This window comes from Panulirus ornatus, chromosome 10, assembly GCF_036320965.1.
Source record: "Panulirus ornatus isolate Po-2019 chromosome 10, ASM3632096v1, whole genome shotgun sequence".
In the NCBI taxonomy this organism is placed as follows: domain Eukaryota; kingdom Metazoa; phylum Arthropoda; class Malacostraca; order Decapoda; family Palinuridae; genus Panulirus; species Panulirus ornatus.
The window spans coordinates 35870337-35896104 of record NC_092233.1 but is presented as its reverse complement, the minus strand read 5'-3'; the positions used below and the strand labels follow the sequence as shown (position 1 = coordinate 35896104).

At 45.4% G+C, this 25768-nt stretch overlaps 1 protein-coding gene across 2 annotated transcripts in view; it reads right to left on the bottom strand.

Moving 5' to 3' along the window:
* The window catches only part of LOC139750903 (proline dehydrogenase 1, mitochondrial-like), a 528526-nt gene that overhangs the window by 206246 nt on the left and 296512 nt on the right, over positions 1–25768 (bottom strand). For both annotated transcript variants that reach the window (XM_071665786.1, XM_071665787.1), the window contains one exon: positions 17240–17304. In XM_071665786.1, the coding sequence (XP_071521887.1) occupies positions 17240–17304 (65 nt within the window). The remainder of the gene's footprint in view (positions 1–17239; positions 17305–25768) is intronic.

The following is a 25768-nucleotide window of genomic DNA, read 5'->3' as shown; positions in this document are numbered from 1 at the left end:
ATATATATATATATATATATATATATACATATATATATATATATATATTTATATATATATATATATATATATATATATATATATATATATATATATATATATATATATAATTCTATTATTCATTTATTATACTTTGTCGCTGTCTCCCGCGTTAGCCTGGCAGCGCAAGGAAACATACGAAAGAATGGCCCAACCCACTAACATACACATGTATATACATACACGTCCACACACGCACATATACATACCTATACATTTCAACGTATACATATGCATACATACACAGACATTGACATATATATATATATATATATATATATATATATATATATATATATATATATATATATATATATATATATATTATCCCTGGGGATAGGGGATTAAGAATACTTCCCACGTATTCCCTGCGTGTCGTAGAAGGCGACTAAAAGGGGAGGGAGCGGGGGGCTGGAAATCCTCCCCTCTCTTTTTTTTTTAATTTTCCAAAAGAAGGAACAGAGGGGGGCCAGGTGAGGGTATTCCAAAAAAGGCCCAGTCCTCTGTTCTTAACGCTACCTCGCTAACGCGGGAAATGGCGAATAGTTAAAAAAAAAAAGAAAAAAAAAAAAAAAAATATATATATATATATATATATATATATATATATATATATATATATATATATATATACATGTACATAATTCATACTTGCTGCCTTTATTTATTCTCATCACCACCTCGCCACACATGAAATGACCCCCCCCCCCTCGCACGCGCGCGAGGGAGCGCTAAGGAAAGACAACAAAGGCCACATTCGTTCACACTCAGTCTCTAACTGTCATGTAATAATGCACCGAAACCACAGCTCCCTTTCCACATCCAGGCCCCACAAAACTTTCCATGGTTTACCCCAGACGCTTCACATGCCCTGGTTCAATCCATTGATAGCACGTCGACCCCGGTACACTACATCGTTCCAAGTCACTCTATCCCTTGCACGCCTTTCACCATCCTGCATGTTCAGGCCTCGATCGCTCAAAATCTTTTTCCACTCCATCCCTCCACCTCCAATTTGGTCTCCCACTTCTCCCCGTTCCCCCCACCTCTGACACATATATCCTCTTTGTCAATCTTTCCTCACTCATTTTCTCCATATGACCAAACCATTTCAATGCACCCCCTTCTGCTCTCTCAACCACAATCTTTTTATTACCACTCATCTCTCTTACCCTTTCATTATTTACTCGATCAAACCACCTCACACCACATATTGTCCTAAAACATCTCATTTCCAGCACATCCACCCTCCTCCGCACAACTCTATCCATAGCCCACGCCTCGCAACCATATAACATTGTTGGAACCACTATTCCTTCAAACATACCCATTTGTCCTTTCCGAGATAATGTTCTCGCCTTCCACACATTCTTCAATGCTCCCAGAACCTTCGCCCCCTCCTCCACCCTGTGACACTTCCGCTTCCATGGTTCCATCCGTTGCCAAATCCACTCCCAGATATCTAAAACACTTCACTTCCTCCAGTTTTTCTCCATTCAGACTTACTTCCCAATTGATTTGTCCCTCGACCCTACTGTACCTAATAACCTTGCTCTTACTCACATTTACTCTCAGCTTTCTACTTTCACACACTTTACCAAACTTAGTTGCCAGCTTCTGCAGTTTCTCACCCGAATCAGCCACCAGCGCTGTATCATCAGCGAACAACAACTGACTCACTTCCCAAGCCCTCTCATCCACAACAGACTGCATACTTGCTCCTCTCTTCAAAACTCTTGCATTCACCTCCCTAACAATCCCATCCATAAACAAATCAAACAACCATGGAGACATCACGCACCCCTGCCGCAAACCGACATTCACTGAGAACCAATCACTTTCCTCTCTTCCTACTCGTACACATGCTTTACATCCTCGACAAGAACTTTTCACTGCTTCCATCAACTTGCCTCTCTATCAACTCTATCATATGCCTTCTCCAGATCCATAAATCCTACATACAAATCCATTTGCTTTTCTAAGTATTTCTCACATACATTCTTCAAAGCAAACACCTGATCCACACATCCTCTACCACTTCTGAAACCACACTGCTCTTCCCCAATCTGATGCTCTGTACAAGCCTTCACCCTCTCAATCAATACCCTCCCATATAATTTCCCACGGATACTCAACAAACTTATACCTCTGTAATCTGAACACTCACCTTTATCCACTTTCCCTTTGTACAATGGCACTATGCATGCATTCCGCCAATCTTCAGGCACTTCACCATGAGCCATACATACATTGAATATCCTCACCAACCAGTCAACAACACAGTCACCCCTTTTTTTTAATAGATTCCACTGTAATACCATCCAAACCTGCCGCCTTGCCGGCATTCATCTTCTGCAAAGCTTTCACTACCTCTTCTCTGTTTACCAAACCATTTTCCTTGACCCTCTCACTTTGCACACCACCTCGACCAAAACACCCTATATCTGCCACTCAATCACATAACACATTCAACAAACCTTCAAAATACTCACTCCATCTCCTTCTCACATCACCACTACTTGTTATTACCTCCCCATTAGCCCCCTTCACCGATGTTCTCATTTGTTCTCTTGTCTTACGCACTTTATTTACCTCCTTCCAGAACATCTTTTTATTCTCCCTAAAATCTAATGATACTCTCTCACCGCAACTCTCACTTGCCCTCTTTTTCACTTCTTGCACCTTTCTCTTGACCTTCTGCCTCTTTCTTTTATACACCTCCCAGTCATTTGCACTATTTCCCTTCAAAAATTGTCCAAATGCCTCTCTCTTCTCTTTCACTAATAACCTTACTTCTTCATCCCACCACTCACTACCTTTTCTAATCAACCCACCTCCCACGCTTCTCATGCCACAAGCATCTTTTGCGCAAGCCATCACTGCTTCCCTAAATACATCCCATTCCTCCCCCACTCCCCTTACGTCCTTTGCTCTAACCTTTTTCCATTCTGCACTCAGTCTCTCCTGGTACTTCCTCACACAAGTCTCCTTCCCAAGCTCACTTACTCTCACCAATTTCTTCACCCCATCATTCTTCTTTTCTGAAAACCTCTACAAATCTTCACCTTCGCCTCCACAAGATAATGATCAGACATCCCTCCAGTTGCACCTCTCAGCACATTAACATCCAAAAGTCTCTCTTTCGCGCGCCTATCAATTAACACGTAATCCAATAACGCTCTCTGGCCATCTCTCCTACTTACATACGTATACTTATGTATATCTGTCTTTTTAAACTAAGTATTCCCAATCACCAGTCCTTTTTCAGCACACAAATCTACAAGCTCTTCGCCATTTTCATTTACAACACTGAACACCCCATGTACACCAATTATTCCCTCAACTGCCACATCACTCACCTTTGCATTCAAATCACCCTTCACTATAACCCTATCTCGAGCATCAAAACTGCTAATACACTCACTCAGCTGCTCCCAAACCACTTGCTTCTCATGATCTTTCTTCTCATGCCCAAGTACATATGCACCAATAAACACTCATCTCTCTCCATCCACTTTCGGTTTTACCTATATCAATCTAGAGTTTCTTTCTTACACTAACACATACTCCCACAACTCCTGTTTCAGGAGTAGTGCTACTCCTTCCCACACATCCAAGCCTGGGATGCACACATCCCAGCCTGGGGTGCACACATCCCAGCCTAGGGTGCACACATCCCAGCCTGGGGTGCACACATCCCAGCCTGGGGTGCACACATCCCAGCCTGGGGTGCACACATCCCAGCCTGGGGTACACACATCCCAGCCTGGGGTGTACACATCCCAGCCTGGGGTCCACACATCCCAGCCTGGGGTGCACATATCCTTGTTACAACACTGGTTGTCACCCGTGTACCTCCAACCTCCACACCAACCAACACGGACGAGATAATGTTAACCTAACCAACACGGTCGAGATAATGTTAACCTAACCAACACGGACGAGATAATGTTAACCTAACCAACACGGGCGAGATAATGTTAACCTAACCAACACTGACGAGATAATGTTAACCTAACCAACACAGGCGAGATGTTAACCTAACACGGACGAGATAATGTTAACCTAACCAACACGGCCGAGATAATGTTAACCTAACCAACACGGCCGAGATAATGTTAACCTAACCAACACGGACGAGATAATGTTATCCTAACCAACACGGACGAGATAATGTTAACCTAACCAACACGGACGAGATAATCTTAACCTAACCAACACGGGCGAGATAATGTTAACCTAACCAACACGGACGAGATAATGTTAACCTAACCAACACGGACGAGATAATGTTAACCTAATCAACACGAGATAATGTTAACCTAACCAACACGGACGAGATAATGTTAACCTAACCAACATGGGCGAGATAATGTTAACCTAACCAACACGGGAGAGATAATGTTAACCTGACCAACACGGGCGAGATAATGTTAACCTAACCAACACGGACGAGATAATCTTAACCTAACCAACACGGACGGGACAAAGTTAACCTAACCAACACGGACGAGATAATGTTAACCTAACCAACACGGACGAGATAATGTTAACCTAACCAACACGGGCGAGATAATGTTAACCTAACCAACACGGACGAGATAATGTTAACCTAACCAACACGGCCGAGATAATGTTAACCTAACCAACACGGACGAGATAATGTTAACCTAACCAACACGGACGAGATAATGTTAACCTAACCAACACGGGCGAGATAATGTTAACCTAACCAACACGGGCGAGATAATGTTAACCTAACCAACACGGACGAGATAATGTTATCCTAACCAACACGGACGAGATATTGTTAACCTAACCAACACGGCCGAGATAATGTTAACCTAACCAACACGGACGAGATAATGTTAACCTAACCAACACGGACGAGATAATCTTAACCTAATCAACACAACGAGATAATGTTAACCTAACCAACACGGACGAGATAATGTTAACCTAACCAACACGGGCGAGATAATGTTAACCTAACCAACACGGACGAGATAATGTTAACCTAACCAACACGGACGAGATAATGTTAACCTAACCAACACGGACGAGATAATGTTAACCTAACCAACACGGGCGAGATAATGTTAACCTAACCAACACGGACGAGATAATGTTAACCTAACCAACACGGACGAGATAATGTTAACCTAACCAACACGGACGAGATAATGTTAACCTAACCAACACGGACGAGATAATGTTAACCTAACCAACACGGACGAGATAATGTTAACCTAACCAACACGGACGAGATAATGTTAACCTAACCAACACGGACGAGATAATGTTAACCTAACCAACACGGACGAGATAATGTTAACCTAACCAACACGGACGAGATAATGTTAACCTAACCAACACGGACGAGATAATGTTAACCTAACCAACACGGACGAGATAATGTTAACCTAACCAACACGGACGAGATAATGTTAACCTAACCAACACGGACGAGATAATGTTAACCTAACCAACACGGGCGAGATAATGTTAACCTAACCAACACGGACGAGATAATGTTAACCTAACCAACACGGGAGAAATAATGTTAACCTAACCAACACGGACGAGATAATGTTAACCTAACCAACATGGGCGAGATAATGTTAAACTAATCAACACGGACGAGATAATCTTAACCTAATCAACACAACGAAATAATGTTAACCTAACCAACACGGACGAGATAATGTTAACCTAACCAACACGGGCGAGATAATGTTAACCTAACCAACACGGACGAGATGATGTTAACCTAACCAACATGGGCGAGATAATGTTAACCTAACCAACACGGGCGAGATAATGTTAACCTAACCAACACGGACGAGATAATGTTAACCTAACCAACACGGACGAGATAATGTTAACCTAACAAACACGGACGAGATAATGTTAACCTAACCAACACGGCCGAGATGATGTTAACCTAACCAACAAGGGCGAGATAATGTTAACCTAACCAACACGGGCGAGATAATGTTAACCTAACCGACACGGACGAGATTATGTTAACCTAACCAACACGGGCGAGATAATGTTAACCTAACCAACACGGACGAGATAATGTTAACCTAACCAACACGGGCGAGATAATGTTAACCTAACCAACACGGACGAGATAATGTTAACCTAACCAACACGGGTGAGATAATGTTAACCTAACCAACACGGACGAGATAATGTTAACCTAACCAACACGGGCGAGATAATGTTAACCTAACCAACACGGACGAGATAATGTTAACCTAACCAACACGGGCGAGATAATGTTAACCTAACCAACACGGACGAGATAATGTTAACCTAACCAACACGGGCGAGATAATGTTAACCTAACCAACACGGACGAGATAATGTTAACCTAACCAACACGGGCGAGATAATGTTAACCTAACCAACACGGACGAGATAATGTTAACCTAACCAACACGGACGAGATAATGTTAACCTAACCAACACGGACGAGATAATGTTAACCTAACCAACACGGACGAGATAATGTTAACCTAACCAACACGGACGAGATAATTTTAACCTAACCAACACGGGCGAGATAATGTTAACCTAACCAACACGGACGAGATAATGTTAACCTAACCAACACGGGAGAGATAATGTTAACCTAACCAACACGGACGAGATAATGTTAACCTAACCAACACGGACGAGATAATGTTAACCTAACCAAGACGGACGAGATGATGTTAACCTAACCAACAAGGGCGAGATAATGTTAACCTAACCAACACGGACGAGATAATGCTAACGTAACCAACACGGGCGAGATAATGTTAACCGAACCAACACGGACGAGATAATGTTAACCTAACCAACACGGGCGAGTTCCACGTACATAATGTTAACCAACACATGTAAGCTGAGGGTCATCATATGTTATCTCTACGGTTCACATTGACCCATAATGACCAGCTGCCCGGGTCCTGCCGTGTGGCTGGCACACACGGGGACGTTAACCACCGAACACCGTGTGCATGACGTCACCGCGCATGGTACTTGCTGTTCCTGTACGTCACGTGTTCCGTGCATGACCCCAGCCGGGGTCACCTGGCCGCCCGGGACGCGTCGTGACCCCCGCCTCAGGTAAGGGTAAGGTCGTCCCCTGCGCAGCTCCTGGACACGTACGGACGTATGTACGTACGTACCTGGCTGGGGGGGGGGGGGGGGGGTCCCACCGTCACCATGACAACACGGCCGCCCCTCACCGTCCCCCAGCCTCACAACACAACACAACCCTGGTCGTCTGCCACCTGGCCAGCCTCACAACACAGCACAACCCTGGTCGTCTGCCACCTGGCCAGCCTCACAACACAGCACAACCCTGGTCGTCTGCCACCTGGCCAGCCTCACAACACAGCACAACCCTGGTCGTCTGCCACCTGGCCAGCCTCACAACACAGCACAACCCTGGTCGTCTGCCACCTGGCCAGCCTCACAACACAGCACAACCCTGGTCGTCTGCCACCTGGCCAGCCTCACAACACAACACAACCCTGGTCGTCTGCCACCTGGCCAGCCTCACAACACAACACAACCCTGGTCGTCTGCCACCTGGCCAGCCTCACAACACAGCACAACCCTGGTCGTCTGCCACCTGGCCAGCCTCACAACACAACACAACCCTGGTCGTCTGCCACCTGGCCAGCCTCACAACACAGCACAACCCTGGTCGTCTGCCACCTGGCCAGCCTCACAACACAGCACAACCCTGGTCGTCTGCCACCTGGCCAGCCTCACAACACAGCACAACCCTGGTCGTCTGCCACCTGGCCAGCCTCACAACACAACACAACCCTGGTCGTCTGCCACCTGGCCAGCCTCACAACACAGCACAACCCTGGTCGTCTGCCACCTGGCCAGCCTCACAACACAGCACAACCCTGGTCGTCTGCCACCTGGCCAGCCTCACAACACAGCACAACCCTGGTCGTCTGCCACCTGGCCAGCCTCACAACACAACACAACCCTGGTCGTCTGCCACCTGGCCAGCCTCACAACACAGCACAACCCTGGTCGTCTGCCACCTGGCCAGCCTCACAACACAGCACAACCCTGGTCGTCTGCCACCTGGCCAGCCTCACAACACAACACAACCCTGGTCGTCTGCCACCTGGCCAGCCTCACAACACAACACAACCCTGGTCGTCTGCCACCTGGCCAGCCTCACAACACAGCACAACCCTGGTCGTCTGCCACCTGGCCAGCCTCACAACACAGCACAACCCTGGTCGTCTGCCACCTGGCCAGCCTCACAACACAGCACAACCCTGGTCGTCTGCCACCTGGCCAGCCTCACAACACAGCACAACCCTGGTCGTCTGCCACCTGGCCAGCCTCACAACACAGCACAACCCTGGTCGTCTGCCACCTGGCCAGCCTCACAACCTCATGGTAATAACATCACCACCATAGAGACCTCCCCCCCCAGATCTCTGGGGTATACAGTAACAGGATCAAGATTTCCTCCAACACTGGGACCATACCAGCTGTCCTCCACTGTTGTAGTGAGGGAAGGGCTACAGGTGGAAGTGAGAGAAGGGCTACAGGTGGTGGTAGTGAGGTAAGGGTTACAAGTGGTAGTCAGGGAAAGGCTACAAATGGCAGCGAAGGAAGGGCTATAGGTGGTAGTGAGGGAAGGGCGACAGGCGGTAGTAAAGGAAGGGCTTCATGAGGCAGAGGTAAGGGCTACAGATGGTAGAGGGAGAAGCTACAGGTAGTAAAGGGGTAACAGGTGGTGGTAGTGGGGTAAGGGCTACAGGTGGTGGTAGTGAGGTAAAGGCTACAGGTGGTAGTATTGAGGTAAAAGTTACAGGTGGTAGTTAGGGAAGGGCTACAGATGGTAGTCAGTAAAGGGCTACAGGTGGTAGTGAGAGAGAAGCTACAGGAGTTAGTGAGGGAAGGGCTACAGGTGGAAGTGTGGGAAGGATGCAGATGGTAGTAAGGGAAGGGCTACAGGTGGTAGTGAGGGAAGGGTTACAGGTGGTGGAAGTGAGGTAAGGGCTACAGGTGGTGGTAGTGAGGTAAGGGCTACAGGTGGTGGTAGTGAGGTAAGGGCTACAGGTGGCGGCATTGAGGTAAAAGTTACGGGTGGTAGTCAGGGATGGGCTACAGGTGGTAGTGAGGGAGAAGCTACAGGAAGTAGAGGGAAGGGCTACAGGTGGAAGTGAGGGAAGGGCTCCAGGTGGTAGTGAATGGAGGGCTACAGACGGTAGAGAGGGAAGGGTGACAGGTGGTGATAGTGAGGGAAGGGCTACAGGAGGTAGTGAGGGAAGAGATACAGATGGTGGTGAGGGAAGGGCTACAAGTGGTAACAGTGAGGGAAGGGCTACATGTGGTAATGAGGGAAGGGCTACAAGTGGTAGCGAGGGAAGGGCTTCAGTTGGCAGAGACAAGGGCTACAGGTGATAGTGAGGGAAGGGCTACAGGTGGTGGTAGTTAAGGAAGAGCTACAGGTGGTGATAGTGAAGGAAGGGCTACAGTTGGTCGCAGTAAGGGAAGGGCTACAGGTGGTAGTAGAGGGAAGGGCTACAGGTGGTGGTAGTTAAGGAAGAGCTACAGGTGGTGATAGTGAAGGAAGGGCTACAGTTGGTGCAGTAAGGGAAGGGCTACAGGTGGTAGTGACGGAAGAGCTACAGGTGGTAGTCAGGGAAGGGCTACAAGTGGTAGTGAATGGAGGGCTACAGACGGTAGAGAGGGAAGGGTTACAGGTGGTGATAGTGAGGGAAAGGCTACAGGTGGTAGTGAGGGAAGTTACAGATGGTGGTGAGGGAAGGGCTACAGGTGGTGACAGTGAGGGAAGGGCTACATGTGGTAATGAGGGAAGGGATACAAGTGGCAGTGAGGGAAGGTCTACAGTTGGCAGAGACAAGGGCTACAGGTGATAGTGAGGCGAAGGGCTACAGGTGGTGGTAGTTAAGGAAGAGCTACAGGTGGTGATAGTGAAGGTGGGGCTACAGGTGGTCGCAGTTAGGAAGGGGCTACAGGTGGTAGTAGAGGGAAGGGCTACAGGTGATGGTTGTGAGGTAAGGGCAACAGGTGGTGGTGTGAGGTAAGGGCTACAGGTGGTGGTATTGAGGTAAAAGCTAAAGGAGGCAGTAAGGGAAGGGCTACAGATTGCAGTCAGGGAAGGGTTACGGATGGTAGTCAGGAAAGGGCTACAGCTGGTAGTGAGGGAAGGGCTACAGGTGGTGGACGTGAGGGAAGAGCTACAGGTATTAAGGGCTACAGGTGGTGGTATCTAGGTAAGGTCTACTCAGTGGTAGTCAGGGAAGGGCTACAGGTGGTAGTGAGGGAAGGGCTATAGATGGTAACGAGGGAAAAGCTACAGGTGGTGGTGAGGGACTAGCTACAGGTGGTAGTGAGGGAAGGATTACGGGTGGTAGTCAGGGAAGGGCTACAGGTGGTAGTGAGGGAAGGATTACGGGTGGTAGTCAGGGAAGGGCTACAGGTGGTAGTGAGGGAAGGATTACTGGTGGTAGTCAGGGAAGGGCTACAGGTGGTAGTGAAGGAAGGGCTACAGGTGGTAACGAAGGGAAGGCTACAAGTGGTAGTGATAAAGGGCTTCAGGTCATAGTGAAAGAAGGGCTACAGGTGAGTGAGGGAAGGATTACAGGTGTTAAGTCAGGGAAGGGCTACAAGTGGTAAGGCTACAGGTGGAAGTGAAGGAAGAGCTACAGGTGGCAGTGAAAAAAGGGCTACAGGTGGTAATGAGGGAAAGGCTACAGGTGGTATTGAGGGAAGGGCTACAGGTGGTTGTGAAGAAAGGGCTACGGGTGGTAGTTAAGGGCTACATGTGGTTGAGGGAAGGGCTACAGGTAGCAGTGAAGGAGGAGCTACAGGTGGTAGTGAGGGAAGGGTTACATGTGGAAGTGAGGGAAGGGTTACATGTGGAAGTGAAGGAAAGATTTACAGGTGGTAGTAAGGGAAGGGCTACAGGTGGTAGAGAAAAGGGCTACAGGTGGTAGAGGAAAGAGCTACAGGTGGTAGTGTGAGAGGAGCTACAGATGGTGGTGAGGGAAGGGTTACAGGTGGTTGTGTGGGAAGGGCTACAGGTGGTAGAGGGATGGGCTACAGGTGGTAGTGAGGAAGGAGCTACAGGTAGTAGTAAGCGAAGGGCTACTGGTGGTAGTAAGGGAAGGGCTTCAGGTGGTAGAGTGGGAAGGGCTACAGGTGGTAGAGAGATGGGCCACAGTTGGTAGAGGGAGGAGCTACGTGTGGTAATAAGGGAAGGGCTACAGGTGGTTGTGAGGGAGGGGCTACAGGTGGTAGTTAGGGAAGGGCTACAGGGGGTAGTGAGGGAAGGGCCACAGATGGTAAAGAGAAAAGTTTCAGGTGGTAGTGAACTATTGATGTTGGTGCGGGAAGGGCTCCAGGTGGTAGTGTGGGAAGGACTACAGGTGGTAGAAAGATGGGCTACAGGTGGTAGTGAGGGAGGAACTACAGGTGGTAGTAAAGGAAGGGCTACTGGTGGTGGTAAGGGAAGGGCTACAGGTGGTAGTGAGGGAGGGGCTACAGGTGGTAGTGAGGGAAGGGCTACAGGTGGTAGAGAGGGAAGGGCTACATGTGGTAGAGAGAAACGCTTCAGGTGGTAGTGATGGAAGGGCTACAGGTGGTAGTCAGGGTAGGGCTACAGATGGTAATGAGGTAAGGGCTACAGGTGGTAGTGAAGAAGAGGCTACAGGTAGTAGTCAGAGAAGGGCCGCAGGTGGTAATTAAGGGAAGGGCTACAAGTGGTAGTCAGATAAGGGCTACAGGCGGTAACAAGGGAAGGGCTACAGGTGGTTGTGAGGGAATGGCTACAGGTGATAGTCAGATAAGGGATACAGTTGGGTGTGAGGGAAGGGCTATAGGTGGTAGTGTGGGAGGAGTACAGATGGTATTGAGGGAAGGTTAACAGATGGTAGTAAGGGAAGGTGAACAGATGGTAGTGAGGGAAAGGCTATAGGTGGAGGTGAGGGAATGTCTACAAGTGGTAGAGGGAAAGATTTACAGCTGGTAGTGAGGGAAGGGCTACAGGTGGTGGTGTGGGAGGAGCTACAGATGGTGGTGAGGGAAGGGCTACAGGTGGTGGTGTGGGAGGGGCTACAGGAAGTAGAGGGATGGGCTACAAGTGATAGTGAGGGAGGAGCTACAAATGGTAGTAAAGGAAAGGGCTACTGGTGGTAGTGAGGGAAAGGCTACAGATGGTAGTGAGAGATGGGCTACAGGTGGTAGTTAGGGAAGGGCTACAAGTGGTAGTGAGGGAAGGGTTATAGATAGTAGTGAGGGAAGGGCTACAGGTGGAAGTGAGAGAAGACTACAGGCGGAAGTGAGGGAAGGGCTACAGATGTGAGTGAGAGAAGACTTACAGGTGGGAGTGAAGGAAGGGCTACAGGTGGTGGAGGGAAGGGCTATAAGTGGTAGTGATGGAAGGGCTACAGGTAATAGTGAAAGAAGGGCCACAGCTCATAGTGAGGGAAGGGCTACAGGTGGTAGTCAGGAAAATGCTACAGGTAACAGTGAAAGAAGGGCTACAGCTCATAGTGAGGGAAGGGCTACAGGTGGTGTCAGGAAAATACAGGTGGTAGTGAGGGAAGGGATACAGGTCAGTGAAAGAAGGGCTACAGGTAGTAGTGAGGGAAGGGATACAGGTCAGTGAAAGAAGGGCTTCAAGTAGTAGTAAGGAAAGGGCTGCAGGTGGTAATGAGGGAAGGGCTAAAGATGGTAGTGAGGGAAGGGCTATAGGTGGTAGTCAGATAAGGGTTACAGGTGGTAATGAGGGAAGGGCTACAGGTGGTTCTTAGGGAATGGCTACAGTTGGTAGTCAAATAAGGGCTACAGGTGGTTGTGAGGGAAGAGCTACATGAGGTAGTGAGGGAGGAACTACAGGTGGTAGTGAGGGAAGAGTTATAGATAGTAATGAGGGAAGGGCTACAGGCGGAAGTGAGAGAAGGACTACAGGCGGAAGAGAGGGAAGGGCTACAGGTGGTAGTGAGGGAGGAACTACAGGTGGTAGTGAGGGAAGAGTTATAGATAGTAATGAGGGAAGGGCTACAGGCGGAAGTGAGAGAAGGACTACAGGCGGAAGAGAGGGAAGGGCTACAGGTGGTAGTGAGGGAAAGACTTACAGGTGGGAGTGAAGGAAGGGCTACAGGTGGTGGACGGAAGGGCTATAAGTGGTAGTGATGGAAGGGCTACAGGTAATAGTGAAAGAAGGGCTACAGGTGATAGTGAGGGAAGGGTTAAAGGTGGCAGTCAGGGAAGGGCTACAGGTGGTAATGAGTGAAGGGCTAGAGGTGGTTGTTAGGGAAGGGCTACAGGTGGCACTGAGGGAGGAGCTACAAATGGTAGTGAGAGAAGGGCTACAGATGGTAGAGGGAAGGGCTACAGGTGGAAGTGTGGGAGGTGCTACAGGTGGTATTGAGGATGGGTTACAGGTGGTAATGAGGGAAGGACTACAGATAGTTGTGAGGGAGGAACTACAGGTGGTAGTGAGGGAAAGGCTACAAGTGGTAGTGATGGAAGGGCTACAAGAAATAGTGAGAGAAGGGCTACAGGTGATAGTGAGGGAAGGGCTACAGGATGGTAGTCAGTGGAGAGGAGCTACAGTGGTAGTCAGGAAGGGCTACAGGTGGTAGTGAGGGAAGGGCTACAGGGGTATGGAGGGAAGGGCTACAGGTGGATAGTGAGGAAAGAGCTACAGGTGGTAGAGGGAAGGGTACAGATGGAGAGGGAAGGGCTACAGGTGGTAGTGAGGGAAGGGCTACATGGGTAGTATTGAAGGGATACAGGCGAAAGTGAGGGAAGGTCTACAGTGGAAGTAAGGAAGGGCTACAGGTGGTAGTGAGGGAAAGGACTTACAGGTGTGGTAGTGAAGAAAGGGCTACAGTGTGGTAGTGAGGGAAGGGCTACAGGTGGTAGTGTAGGGAAGGCTACAGAGGTAGAGGGAAGGGCTACAGTGATAGTTGGGAAGGGCTACAGGTGGTGTGAGGGATGGGCTACAGGTGGTAGTGAGGGAAAGCTACAGGGTAAGTAAGGAAGGGCTACAGGTTGTAGTAAGAAGGGCTACAGGTGGTAAGTGAAGGAAGGGTACAGGTGGAGAGGAAGGGCTTACAGTTGGTAGTGAGGGAAGGGCTACAGGTAGGTAGTGAGGAAAGATGGTGGCATAGGAAGGCATCAGGTGGTAGAGGGAAGGGCTAAAGTGATGGGTAGTACAGTGTGAGGGAAGGGCTACAGTGGTAATGAGGGAAGGGCTACAGGTGGTAGAGGGAGGAGCTACAGGTGGTAGAGAGGGAAGGCTTACAGGTGGTAGTCAGGGAAGGGCTACAGGTGGTAGTCAGTAAGGGCTACATGTGAAGATTACTAGGTGGTAGTCAGGGAAGGGCTACAGTGGTAGTAAGGAAGGGCTACAGGTGGTACGAAGGGCTACAGGTGGTAGATGAGGAAGGGCTACAGTGGTTAGTGAAGGGAAGGGCTACAGGTGGTAGTGAGGAAGGAGTACAGTTGGTCAGAGGGAAGGGTATACAGGTGGTAGTGAGGAAGAGCTACAGGTGGTAGTGAGAAAAGGCTACAGGTGGTAGTGAGGAAAGGCTACAGGTGGTAATGGAGGGGAAGGTAGGCTACAGGTGGTATGTGAGGGATAGGACTACAGGTGGTAGAGGGAAGGTTACAGTGGTTGAGGGAAGGCTACAGGTGGCAGTGAGGAGGGGCTACAGGTGGTAGTGAGGGAAGGGTTACATGTGGAAGTGAGGGAAGGTTACATTGGAAGTAGCGGAAGGTTACAGGTGTAGTAGAGAAGGGCTTACAGGTGGTAGGAAAAGGGCTACAGGTGGTAGAGGAAAGGCTACAGGTGGGAGTGTGGAGGGCTACAGGTGGTGAGGAAGGGCTACAGGTGGTTGTGTGGGAAGGGCTACAGGTGGTAGGAGGGAAGGGCTATAGGTGGTAGTGAGGAAGGAGCTAAGGTAGTAGTAAGCGAAGGGCTACAGGTGGTAGTAGGGAAGGGCTTCAGTGGTAGAAGTGGAAGGGCTACAGTGGTAGGAGAGAATGGGCTACAGTTGGTATGAGGGAGGAGCTACGGAGCTACAAATGGTAGTGAGAGAAGGGCTACAGATGGTAGAGGGAAGGGCTACAGGTGGAAGTGTGGGAGGTGCTACAGGTGGTATTGAGGATGGGTTACAGGTGGTAATGAGGGAAGGACTACAGATAGTTGTGAGGGAGGAACTACAGGTGGTAGTGAGGGAAAGGCTACAAGTGGTAGTGATGGAAGGGCTACAAGAAATAGTGAGAGAAGGGCTACAGGTGATAGTGAGGGAAGGGCTACAGGTGGTAGTCAGGGAAGGGCTACAGATGGTAGTCAGGTAAGGGCTACAGGTGGTAATGAGGGAAGGGTTACAGGTGGTTGTCAGGGAAGGGCTACAGGTGGTAGTGAGAAAAGAGCTACAGGTGGTAGAGGGAAGGGCTACAGATGGCAGAGGGAAGGGCTACAGGTGGTAGTGAGGGAAGGGCTACAAGCGGTAGTATTTGAAGGGCTACAGGCGAAAGTGAGGGAAGGTCTACAGGTGGAAGTAAGTGAAGGGCTACAGGTGGTAGTGAGGGAAAGACTTACAGGTGGTAGTGAAGAAAGGGCTACAGTTGGTAGTGAGGGAAAGGCTACAAGTGGTAGTGTGGGAAGAGCTACAGATGGTAGAGGGAAGGGCTACACGTGATAGTCTGGGAAGGGCTACAGGTGGTAGTGAGGGATGGGCTACAGGTGGTAGTGAGGGAAGGGCTACAGGTGGTAGTAACAGAAGGGCTACAGGTGTAGTAACAGAAGGGCTACAGGTGGAAGTGAAGGAGGGTCACAGGTGGTAGAGAGAAGGGCTTCAGTTGGTAGTGAGGGAAGGGCTACAGGTGGTAGTGATGGAAAGGCTACTGGTGGCAGTGAGGAAGGGCCACAGGTGGTAGAGGGAAGGGCTAGAAGTGGTAGTGAGGGAAGGGCTACAGGTGTTATTGAGGGAAGGGCTACAAGTGTTAATGAGGGAAGGGCTACAGGTGGTAGTGAGGAGGAGCTACAGGTGGTAGAGAGGGAAGGGCTACAGGTGGTAGTCAGGGAAGGGCTAGAGGTGGTAGTCAGATAAGGGCTACATGTGGTACAGATAAGGGCTAAGGTGGTAGTCAGGGAAGGGCTACAGGTGGTAGTCAAGGAAGGGCTACAGGTGGTACAGATAAGGGCTACAGGTGGTAATGAGGGAAGGGCTACAGGTGGTTGTGAGGGAAGGGCTACAGGTGGTAGTGAGGGAGGAGCTACAGTTGGTATTGAGGGAAGGGATACAGATGGTAGTGAGGAAGGGCTACAGGTGGTAGTGAGAAAGGCTACAGTTGGTAGTGAGGAAAGGCTACAGGTGGAAGTGAGGGGGGCTACAGGTGGAAGCGATGGAAGGGCTACAGGTGGTAGTTAGGGATCGACTACAGGTGGTAGAGGGAAGGGTTACAGGTGGTATTAAGGGAGGAGCTACAGGTGGTAGTGAGGGAAGGGCTACTGGTGGTAGTGAGGAAAGGGCTACAAGGGGTAGTCTGGGAAGAGGTACATTTGGTAGTCTGGGAAGGGCTACAGATGTAGTGAGAGAAGGGTTACAGGAGGTAGTGAGGGAAGGGCTACAAGTGGTAATGAGGGAAAGGCTACAAGTGGGAGTGATGGAAGGGCTACAGGTGGTAGTCACGGAAGGGCTACAGGTGGTAGTCTGGGAAGGGCTACAGGTGGTAGTGAGGGAAGGGCTATAGGTGGTAGTGAGGGAAGGGCTATAGGTGGTAGTCTGGGAAGGGCTACAGGTGGTAGTGAGGGAAGGGCTACAGGTGGTAGTGACAGAAGGGCTACAGCTGGTAGTGAGAGAAGGGCTACAGGTGGTAGTGAGGGAAGGGGTACAGGTGGTAGTCTGGGAAGGGGTACAGGTGGTAGTGAGAGAAGAGCTACAGGTGGTAGGCTGGGAAGGGCTACAGGTGGTAGCGAGGGAAGGGCTACAGGTGGTAGTCTGGGAAGGGCTACAGGTGGTAGAGGGAAGGGCTACAGGAGGTAGTGAGGGAAGGGCTACAAGTGGTAGTGAAGGAAGGGCTACAAGTGGTAGTGAGAGAAGGGCTACAGATGGTAGTGAGGGAAGGGCTACAGGTGGTAGTGAGAGAAGGGCTACAGATGGTAGAACAGAACACTTACCAAGAGCTGTGGTCGACCTAATGCTGTCATCTTGATTGCGGCGAAGCCCGTGCCATGGGTCGCATCTGCAAGAGAAATATCAAATCTTAACGTCACATACTCTATACATATGTCATTATGCTCGCTCAGAGTCTTCCTCCTTCATACTATACATATGTCATTATGCTCGCTCAGAGTCTTCCTCCTTCATACTATACATATGTCATTATGCTCGCTCAGAGTCTTCCTCCTTCATACTATACATATGTCATTATGCTCAGAGTCTTCCTCCTTCATACTATACATATGTCATTATGCTCGCTCAGAGTCTTCCTCCTTCATACTATAAGTAAGTCATTATGCTCAGAGTCTTCCTCCTTCATACTATAAGTCATTATGCTCAGAGTCTTCCTCCTTCATACTATAAGTAAGTCATTATACTCAGAGTCTTCCTCCTTCATACTATAAGTAAGTCATTATACTCAGAGTCTTCCTCCTTCATACTATAAGTAAGTCATTATACTCAGAGTCTTCCTCCTTCATACTATAAGTAAGTCATTATACTCAGAGTCTTCCTCCTTCATACTATAAGTAAGTCATTATACTCAGAGTCTTCCTCCTTCATACTATAAGTAAGTCATTATGCTCAGAGTCTTCCTCCTTCATACTATAAGTAAGTCATTATACTCAGAGTCTTCCTCCTTCATACTATAAGTATGTCATTATGCTCAGAGTCTTCCTCCTTCATACTATAAGTAAGTCATTATGCTCAGAGTCTTCCTCCTTCATACTATAAGTAAGTCATTATGCTCAGAGTCTTCCTCCTTCATACTATAAGTAAGTCATTATGCTCAGAGTCTTCCTCCTTCATACTATACATATGTCATTATGCTCAGAGTCTTCCTCCTTCATACTATAAGTAAGTCATTATGCTCAGAGTCTTCCTCCTTCATACTATAAGTAAGTCATTATGCTCAGAGTCTTCCTCCTTCATACTATAAGTAAGTCATTATGCTCAGAGTCTTCCTCCTTCATACTATAAGTAAGTCATTATGCTCAGAGTCTTCCTCCTTCATACTATAAGTAAGTCATTATGCTCAGAGTCTTCCTCCTTCATACTATAAGTAAGTCATTATACTCAGAGTCTTCCACTTCATACTATAAGTAAGTCATTATGCTCAGAGTCTTCCTCCTTCATACTATAAGTAAGTCATTATGCTCAGAGTCTTCCTCCTTCATACTATAAGTAAGTCATTATACTCAGAGTCTTCCTCCTTCATACTATAAGTAAGTCATTATACTCAGAGTCTTCCACTTCATACTATAAGTAAGTCATTATACTCAGAGTCTTCCTCCTTCATACTATAAGTAAGTCATTATACTCAGAGTCTTCCTTCTTCATACTATAAGTAAGTCATTATACTCAGAGTCTTCCACTTCATACTATAAGTAAGTCATTATGCTCAGAGTCTTCCTCCTTCATACTATAAGTAAGTCATTATACTCAGAGTCTTCCTCCTTCATACTATAAGTAAGTCATTATACTCAGAGTCTTCCTCCTTCATACTATAAGTAAGTCATTATACTCAGAGTCTTCCTCCTTCATACTATAAGTAAGTCATTATACTCAGAGTCTTCCTTCTTCATACTATAAGTAAGTCATTATACTCAGAGTCTTCCTCCTTCATACTATAAGTAAGTCATTATACTCAGAGTCTTCCTTCTTCATACTATAAGTAAGTCATTATACTCAGAGTCTTCCTCCTTCATACTATAAGTAAGTCATTATACTCAGAGTCTTCCTTCTTCATACTATAAGTAAGTCATTATACTCAGAGTCTTCCTCCTTCATACTATAAGTAAGTCATTAAGTCAGAGTCTCTCCTTCATCTATAGTAAGTCATTATCTCAGAGTCTTCTCTTCAACTATAAGTAAGTCATTATACTCAGAGTCTTCCTCCTTCATACTATAAGTAAGTCATTATACTCAGAGTCTTCCTCCTTCATACTATAAGTAAGTCATTATACTCAGAGTCTTCCACTTCATACTATAAGTAAGTCATTATACTCAGAGTCTTCCTCCTTCATACTATAAGTAAGTCATTATGCTCAGAGTCTTCCTCCTTCATACTATAAGTAAGTCATTATACTCAGAGTCTTCCTCCTTCATACTATAAGTAAGTCATTATGCTCAGAGTCTTCCTCCTTCATACTATAAGTAAGTCATTATACTCAGAGTCTTCCTCCTTCATACTATAAGTAAGTCATTATACTCAGAGTCTTCCTCCTTCATACTATAAGTAAGTCATTATGCTCAGAGTCTTCCTCCTTCATACTATAAGTAAGTCATTATACTCAGAGTCTTCCTCCTTCATACTATAAGTAAGTCATTATGCTCAGAGTCTTCCTCCTTCATACTATAAGTAAGTCATTATGCTCAGAGTCTTCCTCCTTCATACTATAAGTAAGTCATTATGCTCAGAGTCTTCCTCCTTCATACTATAAGTAAGTCATTATGCTCAGAGTCTTCCTCCTTCATACTATAAGTAAGTCATTATGCTCAGAGTCTTCCTCCTTCATACTATAAGTAAGTCATTATGCTCAGAGTCTTCCTCCTTCATACTATAAGTAAGTCATTATGCTCAGAGTCTTCCTCCTTCATACTATAAGTAAGTCATTATGCTCAGAGTCTTCCTCCTTCATACTATAAGTAAGTCATTATGCTCAGAGTCTTCCTCCTTCATACTATAAGTAAGTCATTATGCTCAGAGTCTTCCTCCTTCATACTATAAGTAAGTCATTATGCTCAGAGTCTTCCTCCTTCATACTATAAGTAAGTCATTATGCTCAGAGTCTTCCTCCTTCATACTATAAGTAAGTCATTATACTCAGAGTCTTCCTCCTTCATACTATAAGTAAGTCATTATGCTCAGAGTCTTCCTCCTTCATACTATAAGTAAGTCATTATACTCAGAGTCTTCCTCCTTCATACTATAAGTAAGTCATTATACTCAGAGTCTTCCTCCTTCATACTATAAGTAAGTCATTATGCTCAGAGTCTTCCTCCTTCATACTATAAGTAAGTCATTATGCTCAGAGTCTTCCTCCTTCATACTATAAGTAAGTCATTATGCTCAGAGTCTTCCTCCTTCATACTATAAGTAAGTCATTATGCTCAGAGTCTTCCTCCTTCATACTATAAGTAAGTCATTATACTCAGAGTCTTCCTCCTTCATACTATAAGTAAGTCATTATACTCAGAGTCTTCCACTTCATACTATAAGTAAGTCATTATACTCAGAGTCTTCCTCCTTCATACTATAAGTAAGTCATTATACTCAGAGTCTTCCTCCTTCATACTATAAGTAAGTCATTATGCTCAGAGTCTTCCTCCTTCATACTATAAGTAAGTCATTATGCTCAGAGTCTTCCTTCTTCATACTATAAGTAAGTCATTATGCTCAGAGTCTTCCTCCTTCATACTATAAGTAAGTCATTATGCTCAGAGTCTTCCTCCTTCATACTATAAGTAAGTCATTATGCTCAGAGTCTTCCTCCTTCATACTATAAGTAAGTCATTATGCTCAGAGTCTTCCTCCTTCATACTATAAGTAAGTCATTATGCTCAGAGTCTTCCTCCTTCATACTATAAGTAAGTCATTATACTCAGAGTCTTCCTCCTTCATACTATAAGTAAGTCATTATTCTCAGAGTCTTCCTCCTTCATACTATAAGTAAGTCATTATGCTCAGAGTCTTCCTCCTTCATACTATAAGTAAGTCATTATGCTCAGAGTCTTCCTCCTTCATACTATAAGTAAGTCATTATGCTCAGAGTCTTCCTCCTTCATACTATAAGTAAGTCATTATGCTCAGAGTCTTCCTCTTCATACTATAAGTAAGTCATTATGCTCAGAGTCTTCCTCCTTCATACTATAAGTAAGTCATTATGCTCAGAGTCTTCCTCCTTCATACTATAAGTATGTCATTATGCTCAGAGTCTTCCTCCTTCATACTATAAGTAAGTCATTATGCTCAGAGTCTTCCTTCTTCATACTATAAGTAAGTCATTATACTCAGAGTCTTCCACTTCATACTATAAGTAAGTCATTATACTCAGAGTCTTCCTCCTTCATACTATAAGTAAGTCATTATACTCAGAGTCTTCCTTCTTCATACTATAAGTAAGTCATTATACTCAGAGTCACTCCCTGAGTATGATAACAGACGAAAGCCATAAAGCTCAGACTCATCACATGAGTAATGACACCAGGTCACACAGCCCACACACTGGACTGATACCAGGTCACACTGCCCACACACTGGACTGATACCAGGTCACACAGTCCACACACTGGACTGATACCAGGTCACACAGCCCACACACTGGACTGATACCAGGTCACACAGCCCACACACTGGACTGATACCAGGTCACACAGTCCACACACTGGACTGATACCAGGTCACACAGCCCACACACTGGACTGATACCAGGTCACACAGCCCACACACTGGACTGATACCAGGTCACACAGCCCACACACTGGACTGATACCAGGTCACACAGCCCACACACTGGACTGATACCAGGTCACACAGCCCACACACTGGACTGATACCAGGTCACACAGCCCACACACTGGACTGATACCAGGTCACACAGCCCACACACTGGACTGATACCAGGTCACACAGCCCACACACTGGACTGATACCAGGTCACACAGCCCACACACTGGACTGATACCAGGTCACACAGCCCACACACTGGACTGATGCCAGGTCACACAGCCCACACACTGGACTGATACCAGGTCACACAGCCCACACACTGGACTGATACCAGGTCACACAGCCCACACACTGGACTGATACCAGGTCACACAGCCCACACACTGGACTGATACCAGGTCACACAGACCACACACTGGACTGATACCAGGTCACACAGCCCACACACTGGACTGATACCAGGTCACACAGCCCACACACTGGACTGATATCAGGCTTGCTAAGGCATCTCTGTATTGCGGCTAGCATTTCTAACACATCCCTGTAATACAAGTAAACTAGGATTTCTAACACATCTCTGTAATACAAGTAAACTAGGATTTCTAACACATCCCTGTAATACAAATAAACAAGGATTTCTAACACATCCCTGTAATACAAGTAAACTAGGATTTCTAACACATCCCTGTAATACAAGTAAACTAGGATTTCTAACACATCCCTGTAATACAAGTAAACTAGGATTTCTAACACATCCCTGTAATACAAATAAACTAGGATTTCTAACACATCCCTGTAATACAAGTAAACTAGGATTTCTAACACATCCCTGTAATACAAGTAAACTAGGATTTCTAACACATCCCTGTAATACAAGTAAACTAGGACTTCTAACACATCCCTGTAATACAAGTAAACTAGGATTTCTAACACATCCCTGTAATACAAGTAAACTAGGATTTCTAACACATCCCTGTAATACAAGTAAACTAGGATTTCTAACACATCCCTGTAATACAAGTAAACTAGGATTTCTAACACATCCCTGTAATACAAGTAAACTAGGATTTCTAACACATCCCTGTAATATAAGTAAACTAGGATTTCTAACACATCCCTGTAATATAAGTAAACCAGGCTTTCTAACACATCCCTGTAATATAAGTAAACTAGGATTTCTAACACATCCCTGTAATATAAGTAAACCAGGCTTTCTAACACATCCCTGTAATATAAGTAAACCAGGCTTTCTAACACATCCCTGTAATATAAGTAAACCAGGCTTTCTAACATCCCTGTAATATAAGTAAACTAGGATTTCTAACACATCCCTGTAATATAAGTAAACCAGGCTTTCTAACACATCCCTGTAATATAAGTAAACCAGGCTTTCTAACACATCCCTGTAATATAAGTAAACCAGGCTTTCTAACACATCCCTGTAATATAACTAAACTAGGCCTTCTAAAACATCCCTGTAATATAAGCAAACCAGGCTTTCTAACAACTCCCTTATATATAAGTAAACTCGGCTTAGTAACACATCCCTGTAATATAAGTGAACCAGGCTTTCTAACACATGTAATACAAGTAAGCTAGGCTAACACATCCCTGTAATACAAGTAAACCAGGCTTTCTATCAGACTCCTATAAGTAAACCAGGCTTTCTAACACAACCCTGTAATACAAGTAAACTAGACCAACACATCCCTGTAATACAAGTAAACCAGGCTTTCTAACAGACCCTGTAATATAAGTAAACCAGGCTTTCTAACAGACCCTGTAATATAAGTAAACCAGGCTTTCTAACACAACCCTGTAATACAAGTAAAACAAGCTTTCAAACACACACCTGTAATATAAGTAAACTAGGTTTTCTAAAACGTCGTTGTAACATACGTAAGCAAGGCTTTCTAACAAATCCCTGTAATATAAGTAAACTAGGCTTTCTAACTCATTTCTGTAATATAGTAAACAAGGCTTTCCAGCACACCCCCGTAATATAAGTAAACTAGGCTTTCTAACACATCCTGTAATATAAGTAAACTAAGCTTTCTAACACATCCCTGTAATATAAGGTAACTAGGCTTTCTAACACATCCCTGTAATATAAGCAAAATAGGCTTTCTAACATCCCTGAAATATGAGTAAGCTAGGCTTTCTAAAGGACCCCTGTAATATAAGTAAACTATGCTTTCTAACACACCAACATAAGTAAACTAGGCTTTCTAACGCACCCCTGTAATATAAGTAAACTATACTTTCTAAGACAACTCTGTAATACAAGTAAACTAGGTTTTCTAAAATACCCCCAAAATACAAGTAAACTAAGCTTTCTAACACACTCCTGTAATATAAATAAACTAGGCTATGTAACACACCCCTGTAATATAAGTAAACTTGGCTTTCTAATACACTACTGTAATATAAACAAATTAGGCTTTCTAAGACATTGCTGTAATATACGTAAACTAGGCTTTCTAACACATCCCTGTAATATAAGCAAACTAAGCTTTCTAACACAAACTTGTCATGTAAGTACACTTTGGCTTTCTAATAAACCCACGTAACATAGGCAAAATAGGCTTTCTAACACATCCCCATAAGTAAACTATGTTTTCTAACACACCTCAGTATTACAAGTAAACTAGGCTTTCTAACACAACTCTGTAATATAAGTAAACTAGGCTCTCTAAAACACCCCTATAATATAAGTAAACTAGGCTTTCAAACACATCCCTGTAAGTAAACTAGGCTTTCTAACATATCTCTGTAATATAAGTAAACTAGGCTTTCTAACATATCTCTGTAATATAAGTAAACTAGGCTTTCTAAAACTTCCCTGTAATATAAGTAAACTAAGCTTTCTAACACTTCCTGCAATATAAGTAAAGTAGGCTTTCTAACACACCCCTGTGATATAAGTAAACTAGCCTTTCAACACACCTCTGTAATGTACATAAACTAGGCTTTCTAACACATCCCTGTAATATAAGTAAAGTAGGCTTTCTAACACATCCCTGTAATATAAGTAAAGTAGGCTTTCTAACACATCCCTGTAATATAAGTAAAGTAGGCTTTCTAACACATCCCTGTAATATAAGTAAACTAGGCTTTCTAACACACCCCTGTACTATAAGTAAACTAGGCTCTGTAACACATCTCTGTACTATACGAAAACTAGGCTTTCCAACACACCCATGTAATATAAGTAAACTTAGCTTTCTATCACACCAACGTATTATAAGTAAACTAAGCTTTCTAACGCACCCCTGTAATATAAGTAAACTATGCTTTCTAACACACCCCTGTAATATACGCATAATATAAATATAATATAAACAAACTAGGCTTCCGAACTCAGTGCTGTCATATAAGTAAACTAAGCTTTCTAACACACCCCTGTTATATAAGCAAACTAAGCTTGCTAACACATCCCTGTAATATAAGTACACTTGGTTTTCTAACACACCCACGTAATAATAGTAAACTAGGCTTTCTAACACACCCCTGTAATATAAGTAAACTAAGCTTTCTAACACACCCCTGTTATATAAGCAAACTAAGCTTGCTAACACATCCCTGTAATATAAGTACACTTGGTTTTCTAACACACCCACGTAATAATAGTAAACTAGGCTTTCTAACACACCCCTGTAATATGAATAAACTAGGCTTTTTAAAACACTCCTGCAATATAAGTAAACTTAGCTTTCTAACACAACCCTGTAATATAGGTAAACTTCGTTCTAACAAACCCCTGAATACAAGTAAACTTGGCTTTCTAACACATCCCTGTAATATGAGTAAGCTTGGCTTTCTAACACACCCCTGTAATATAAGTAAACTCACTGTAAAAATATAACACAGAATGTGTGAGTTATCATGGCTGGGTAAACCTTTAAGGAAGACCAAGTCAAGATCATCAATATTCTCTCAGGTCAGCCTCGAGTCAATGGCAATATTCAGACATATTGAAGAATATTCACATCTAATGAATTACGGAGAGTCAGGAATGGTTTACCCTTGTGTGTCA